At 42.5% G+C, this 8,349-nt stretch overlaps 1 protein-coding gene across 3 annotated transcripts in view; it reads right to left on the minus strand.

Moving 5' to 3' along the window:
- Positions 1 to 8,217: 8,217 nt before the first annotated feature.
- LOC110332195 (keratin-associated protein 4-1) overlaps positions 8,218 to 8,349 on the minus strand; it is a 495-nt gene continuing 363 nt past the window's right edge. For 2 of the 3 annotated variants that reach the window (XM_021213285.1, XM_021213283.1), the window contains exon 2: positions 8,218 to 8,349. This exon is cut by the window's right edge. In XM_021213285.1, coding sequence (XP_021068944.1) covers positions 8,218 to 8,349 — 132 coding nt within the window. The other variant, XM_029546411.1, reaches the window with a different exon arrangement.

An 8,349-nucleotide genomic window follows, 5' to 3' on the forward strand; every position in this document is an offset into this window, starting at 1 on the left:
CCTGCTGGTGACCTGGAAAGCAACGCCTTGTCAGGGGAGAGGGGAGCTTGCTGCAAACCAGAGGGAGTACACGGCAGAGTCTCCATCAGGTCTGACTCAAGAGATCTGGAGACGAGACTAGAAACTGTCTCTTCTATTTTTTTTTCTTTTTCCTGTGATCTCCCAGTACACAACTAGAGTTTCTACATCCCAGAATAAGATGCCAAAGTAGAGCACAGAAGTGTAGCAACTTTACAACTTAGAGATAGAAACACAAGTAAAAGGCACAAAGGGAACGGATTGATCCAGGAGTCAAAGGGACAGCGGCTTAGAAAGATCTCAGGGAAATATTTTTAATACGATATTTTTAATCATGCCTTGAGAATGTGCATGTGTATGCAATGTATTGTGATCCTTTTTATCTCCCATCCCACCCCTAACTGCTCCAGATCCACCTCTATCATCCTAACCTCATGGCCCCCTTTTCTTTAAACTACTGAGTTCATTTGTACTTCCCATATATGCGTGGGTGTGAGGCTCTATCCACATGAACGGGGTTGATCTACTAGGAGCCATACACTTCAAGAAAGCTGACTCTCCCTCAACCATCACAGCTCCTCATCTAGGAGTGAGGGTTTCATGAGCCCCTCCCTACTCCATGCTGGAATGTTGTTGAAAGGCGTGACATTGTATGGTCTTGGGCAAGCATCCTGAGTAGTCTTTCCCTGCCTCACATGAGGTACAAAACCATGCCTCCAACCTTTCTCCTGCAAGGAGTGGATCTACCCGTTGAATTCCTCAATATTTATAGCTCTCACAGAGAGGCTAGCTCCTAAGTCAGCTAACCCTGGGAAGGGCTGGCTTGGTATTTAATCAGTCTGCTAGGACGATGAGATGGCTTTACACATGCAGGTAAGCACTTGCAGTTGCAATCCACAGACACCCCACCCTCAACTCAGCTTCCCCATGCAGGGGTTGACTGTATTCTCTCAGAGCTGATGCCCCAGAGTCAAGCCTTTAACTAGCTTCCATGTGGGAACCAGCAGGACATGTAATTAGTAGGACTTATGGACCTGGTCCCTACCCCCACGAAACCAAGTCTACAGCCTCTCCCTGAAAGGAGTTTGACCACACATGAAGCACTCCAAGTTTAATAGCCCCCATCAAAGGGACTAGCTCCTAAATACAAGAGTCCTCAGGGACTATAGGGATCAAAGAGGCAATTTCAAGGAGGTTTGGGAGCAGTGTGTATTTCTCTAGCTCAGTGCACACCTAGCAGACAAAACTACCCAGCTTCCATTGCTTTCTGGAATGATCTTAGCTTCATATTAGGTCTGAAGTCCCAAATTCCCCAGCTGTCCTCCATATGTCAGGATTTTAATTAGCCTTTTAGCCTTGGGACTGATGGAGCTGATAATTACCACTCCCACTGAGAGCCTATGCAGTAGGTGAATAAACATTTCCCACAACCCCTAGCCCAGGCGTTCCCCAGCGATAAATGCCTCCCCCACCCCTGCCTCTAATCTGTCTGCCTCTGACTGCTGGTGGGAGGGTATTCAGTAGTTGTGTAAAAGACTAACAATCCTGTCTTAGGAGTCAAGTCTAAAGGAGAGTGGAGGTGCCCTAGATGCTATACCCAGCTTTGGGCTGAGTAAGTTCAGGATAAAAAAAGCCAGCTCCAGGCTTGTCTCCGAGGATCAGGGAAGTAGATCATACAGGAAGCAAGCCAATTCTCCAGATTCTTGAGCGACAAGGCTTTGCTCCACGTCTTGGAACACTAATGTACTTGTCACACTTGAATTTCCCAGGGAACTACTAAGAATGAGACAGATTTTAACAAGAGCAAAAGTTGATAGGCATTCTATGTCTCTGTCTGCCCCAAGGAGGCCAGTCTGGAAAACCTGAGCCATGGGTGGCAGGTGGAGGCTCTTTACCTCATGTGCAGAAACCAACAGGAAGAGTTGATTGAAATGCAGAAGAGAGGAACTATGTTCTGAACAAAACAGCAAGATAAATATGCAGCAAGATAAATTATGAAAGTTGCAAGGGTAAGTGTTGCATTAACTGGCACATGAAAAGTGTCATGGTTGGTTTGGGGGTTTGTTTGTTTTGACAACTTGATACAACTGATGTATCTGGGAAGAGAAACCTCAATGGAAAAAAATGCTTTTGTCAAACCACCAAGTCTATGGAGAGTTTCTTGATTGATGGTTGATGTGTGGTGGCCAGCTGACTGTGGGTAGTGTCAACCACGGGCAGGTGGTTCTGAGTGGTGTTAGAAAGCAGGATGAGCAAGCCATAGGGAACAAGAGCAAGCCAGTAGCACTCTTCCATGGCCTCTGCCATCAGCTCTTGTCTCCAGGTTCCTGCCCTGACTTCCCTCAGGGATGGACTACAAGCAATAAAATGAAATAAACCATTCTCCACAGGTTGCATTTTGTCATGGTGTGTCATCACAGGGATAGAAAGAAATCTAGGACAAAAGGGCATTAATGTAGGAGAAAGAGCTGGAAGCAGAGGGTTCAACTCTGCAAAGAAAATCGGTATGAGTCTAGATACGCTGTTATAACTCTGAGATGGTTATAATACCACAGCAACTACCTATAAAGATTGCACCATAGAAATAGAGATGAATGAACACCTATCAAAATCCTTAAAGAAAATATCACAGAATAACAGCAAAGTCTCAAAATGCAACAAGGGGGAGAGAGCGATAATGAAGAAACAGCCAAAGCACACTGAGTCTTTTTGCCAACCTCAATGAATGAGAAATGAACAATGATAAGGAAACGGGGGTGGGGGATTAACAGATGTGTATACGTGAACACAACATTGGCAAAAGACCAAGAAGGGAGTTTGTTTTTCATTTGTTGTTTTGGTTCTCATTTTTTTTTTATTTAAGAATACCCTTGGATTGATTGGGAAAAAGTCAAAATGACATACCAAAACTGAGATACCAAGGAGAAGTCATAAGAGAAAAAGTGATAAAGGTCTACAACAAAAGGGCCAAAGGAAACCAAGCATGGGCTATGTGTTCCTGTTGTCCCAGGCCTGCAGAGGGTGAAGCAAGAGCATCGGGTTGAGACTAGCCCTGGTGACACAGAAACATTATACCTGAAAACAAAAGCAAAAGCAACCAACAAACAAAACCAAATGACAAACAGAAGAGGAAAGGAAAAGAAAACAGAAACCTTTAGAATTTTAAAGTGGGATTACTGGGTAAGGGTTGGGGGTTGGTTGGTTGGTTGGTTGGTTGGTTGTTTGGTTGGTTGGTTGGTTGGTTGGTTTTGAGAAGTCTGTTCCTGTGGCTTTGTCTGGCCTTAAACTTGGGTCCTTCTGCGTCAGCCTCTTGAGTGCGAAGACTGCAGGCACACGTACCACACCTGACTATTTGGCTACAGGTTTGCCTTTTTGTTTTTATGATTGTTGCCACATGGTCCTCCAAAGATGTCATCAGTTTAAATGATCTTCACACATACAAACCATCTGGATTCGACACACTGTCATCAGCCCTACAATCAGAACGTGACTATGATCAAAATCGTCTTCATAATTTTAATTTTCCTCTTGATATACATTTTCTTAATTGCAATTTCATTTAACTTCCTTTCTTATATCTATTAACTGTTTGTATCTGCTATCCTGTCTTTGGAAAAACCACTCTCACACAGCTGCTCTATATGCTTTAAGCTTAGTACACATGATTTTGTTTTTATATTAACTCCCACACACAAACACATTCTGAAAGGGGTGGGGGATATATATATATATATATATATATATATATATATATATATATATATATATATTATAAGGTAACATACCGGTCAAAGTCAAATCATGGAATATTGTCCCAACATACATTTCCTAAGAACGTATAAGACTCTTAGAATCCAATTACTTTTAGTGTGAAATGAGCCACTGATCATAGTCTTTAACATTTAACAGGTTTCAGAAGGAATGGAGATAGAGCCTGCCAGAGCCCAGTAACTCACAGTCAGGTTCATGAGAGCAGGCTTATGTTTGTGCATGTACTTTAGATTGACCCAGAAATGTCTTGGGAATGCCTCCACTGGATCTGATAAGAACAGCAAACTGGAACTCTACAGAACTGCTGTAGTCGACAGAAGGAATAGCATTCAGAAGTTCCAGGCTTTGATGCACACTATGCAAGACCGCTGCAACGCTACTTACTCTTATGATCTGTGTGATAGTATCTCCTCCAAGAAGTCCTCCGATGCCACCCACACCAGCCCTCGCTCAAATCACCCTAGCACCATGGCAGCCTGCTCATATGTTATATCAGTGTGTATATCAGTTATATACAGTCTTTATTCTGTACACATTCCAGGGAATGATGAACAAACAAAATTGTATATATCAAAAGTGTATGTGATATTTTGGTATATGTATACATGGTGAAAAGTATTGCTACAATAAACTAGCTAATGTCTTCACCACATCACATGAATTATTATCATGTTGTGCTGAGAATTTTTGGGATCTACTGCTTTATCAGACTTCAGTCTTGTGACGTAGTTCTGGCAACTATAGTTATTGTTGCTTTTCCAGAGCTCGCTCATCACACATAACTTAAACTTTATATGCTTTGGTGAACACCTCCCCACTTCCCATGTCTCCCCATTTTTACTCTGTCTGCTTCTGGACCTTGGCTCTTTTCAATGAAGTATAAATGAGATCGTGCACTATTTGTATTTCTATCTCTGGCTTTCTTTACTCCCACAGTTACCGAGTTTGCTTCATGTTGTCACAAATGTCAGGATTTCCCATCCCCTGTCTTTGAAAGTACCATAAGGTTACTAGTTCCTTTCAAAAGTTCATGAACATCTAGCCCTTATTCAGTTCATTTTGACTTTTTTGTGGCTCATGCATTTGCAAGCTGTCCATTTTAGACTTGAGTGATTTTATTTCTTTGAATTAACATTTGTATATTACACTTCTCTCACATCAATATTACTGCCACAGTCTGCCTGATATAGATCTTCCTGTCAAGTTCAGATCCCAGATTGCACAGTGAATCATCTAAAGAGGATAGGAACTTGGTCTCAGGCAACATATGCTCTTGCCACAACCCAAGACTGTTGGTCAGCTTATAATCAAAAACCAATGAGAAAAAAGTTACTGTTTTTTTTTTTTTTTAATAAGCTTGAAAGTAAAGTGGGAAATCTGGCATGGTTAAAAACCAACTAATGATTTGGCAATTTTCTTTCATATAGAATTTGATGGACATATAAAAAATTTTATTTTCTTTATTTAGATCACAGAAATGCAAACATATTTCTCAAATAAAAAAAATAACTGCTAAAAATAAAGTTTACAAATGTTTATGATTCCAATAACGCATTTACAGGGACACAGCCTGTCATAAAGGATTCCATAAAAAGGTGAGTTATGTGCAATAGCAGGAGCCTGCTCCAGTGAACTAGTGTGACACATCGGGTCATCTGACAGAATGCCATGGCCATAGGCATGGTAGTTTCATATGGCATTGGCTTAAAAAAAATGGCTTTAAGTGGTTGATTGATGTCATGACCAGTGGGTGAATACATACAGTAGCAGGTAACAGGTCAGAACGAGGCCAAGTGTGGTAGACAAAGGAAATGAAGAAGGTACTCAGGCAACATGTTGGTTGGCCAGGGAGTAGTGGTCAGGAATGAAATTCAACAAGATGATCCACAGGAGAATAGGTGACAGCAGGTGGCCTGCCAAGGGACTGGATGGCAGCAGCTAGATATAGTAGCTGGACACACAGCAGCTGGGCAGCAACAGCTGGACACACAACAGTTGGGGCAACAAGAGCTGGACACACGGCAGCTAGGGCAGCAGCAACTGGACATGCAACAGCTGGACACACAGCAACTGGGGCAGCAACAGCTAGACACACAGCAACTGGAATGGCAATAGCTAAACACACAGCAGCTGGAATAGCAGCAGCTAGACACACAGCAGCAGGGGCAGATGGAGTGGCAACAGCTAAACACACAGCAGCTGAGGTGACAACAGCTGGGATGGCAACAGCTGAGGCAGCAGTGAATGGACACCCAACAGCTGGACCTGCAGCCACTGGACACACAGCATCTGTGGTGGCAGTGACAGCTAAGCTGGCAGCAAGTGGTCCTGTAACAGGTGGTCTGGTATGGCAGCAGGTGGTCTGGCAGCTGCTCTCCCAACAGCACCTTTGGCCACAGCCCTGCTCAGAGCCACCAGATGCTGACTGTGATGGTTGAAGCAAAAGGTTTGTCCTGGGAACTCAAGAGAGTGAGTTTTCTGAATTTGAGAGATTCTTTTATACCTTTTACCCCTGTCAAGAGACATATTTATTATTATGAGTTGTGTTAACAGATAAGAAGTTATGAAATTAGATAATTACAGACATTTGCTTTCAAATGTGAAGTTTCCAAAATCAGCTCCTTTCCCTCCCTTGTGTGCCTCATGTCAGTTTAAATCAGCAGCTTCCTCTCCCAACAATTTGTGACTGGGGGCCTCTATATTCCTCCCTCACCCACGGCTCAGTCTGGGTCCTCCTGCAAGGTCCATGCTGCAGGACGCATGGTAGCTGGGAAGGCAATCGCAGAAATTGAGAGTGACTTAATTAATAGAAGTGAAACAAGTCCTGTTGTAGAATGATGGAACACGGGTTTTCAAAGAGGACCAGTTACCCTGCTGAGAGTGACTGCTGGGCAGCAAGGAAGAGAGTGAGTGGCTCTAGGTGCAGCCTGGGGATTGGGGAGTTGAGGAATGGAATTCTATCCAATGCATGTGGCTTTGTTTTCTTCCAATGTTTTCACGTCAGATGGGTGGGATCACCCTACAGACCAAAGCTTTACTCTTTCAAATAACCAACTGAGAACATTCAGTAGTGTAACATGCATCCTGTAGTGTAAAAAAAAAACAAAAAAAAACAAAAAACCCCAAGTTATTCTTAAACGATGCTTAGGAAAGGCAATGACTTTCTCTTCTCATTCCATGAATATTCAATGCTGTCAGTAAGAGTATATTCTACCCCAGTGGTGGTGGTGCACACCTTTAATCCCAGCACTTGAGAAGCAGAAGCAGGCGGATCTCTGAGTTCAAGTCCAGTCTGATCTACAGAGCAAGTTCCAGAACAGCCAGTGCTACACAGAAAAACCTTAACTTGAAAAAAATATCAATAAAAAATTAATATGTTCTAATTAATGGTCCATCTTCTTAAGAAGATGAAAGAGGAGTTGCCTGACAACTGGCTCTGCCCATCACAGACAAATACTGACAGTTACAAGTTCATTATTATGACAATCAAACATCTCAGAAGCAGAAATCCAACAGCCTTTCTAGCCTCAACCAAGACAAGTCACTTCCTATTCTTAATGGCTTTCCATTGGATCTGCCCTTTGGCTCTAAATGCCAGAATGGCTGTCTTCCACATTGCTACCTCTCACCCTTTGATCCTCCACTATCATGATCATTTCCCATTCTAGAATGTCTTAGCATTTTACTAGTCTTTCTCTTAAGATAACTATTCTATTGACTTTATTTTGATCAAGTAACTGTTTCCCAGTAGAAGTGGCTTCATACAGAACAGGCAAAGCCAGCGAAGTTGTTTCAAGAGGCATTTTGATTGTTCCCCAGGAGTGATAACATGTGTATTTTCTTTCTGGATCTGGCTGATTTTACTTCATAACATCTTCCAATTCTATTCAATTCTATTCTTGTCACAAATTACAAGACTCCACCCACTTTATGGGTAAACAGCATTCCATTATGTATAAGGCGTTTTATTGACCATGCATCAGTTGATAGACACAGGCTAATTCTGCTTCCCAGCCATCGTGAATAATCCTACATTAATGTGGGACTATGAATACCTCTAATGTAGTAGCAAAACAAGTTTCCTTCCTGGTCACAGCAACATATTTTCATCTTGGAAGTAATAGTTCTCGCTTAAAATAAATGAAGAAAGATATAGACATATAAAAATATATACTTCTGATATAAGGCAATATTTATTGAAGAATAGTTAACACAGAATGGTAAAGGCCAAGGGAAGGATGGAAGTGAAGACAGGCATGTAGAGGTGAGAATCCTTGGGAAATATGAGTGGTACTTAATGCAGCACTCTCTTCTGGTGTCAGGACAACAAAGGTAGGAGCCATTTAGTACAGGAAAAAGTTAACATGGATGAAAAGGTTAGATTTTTGTGATTATGGCTGCCTCGAGATTGGTAATTAGAGAGGAAATTCAGCAAGAGGGGCCACAGCAAGTTGTACGGCAGCAAGTGGTCTGGCAGCAGACTGGGCGGCAGCAGCTGGACACTCCACAGCTGGGGCGGCAGGTGGTCTGGCAGCAGACTGGGCGGCAGCAGCTGGACAC

This window comes from Mus pahari, chromosome 14, assembly GCF_900095145.1.
Source record: "Mus pahari chromosome 14, PAHARI_EIJ_v1.1, whole genome shotgun sequence".
Taxonomy (NCBI): domain Eukaryota; kingdom Metazoa; phylum Chordata; class Mammalia; order Rodentia; family Muridae; genus Mus; species Mus pahari.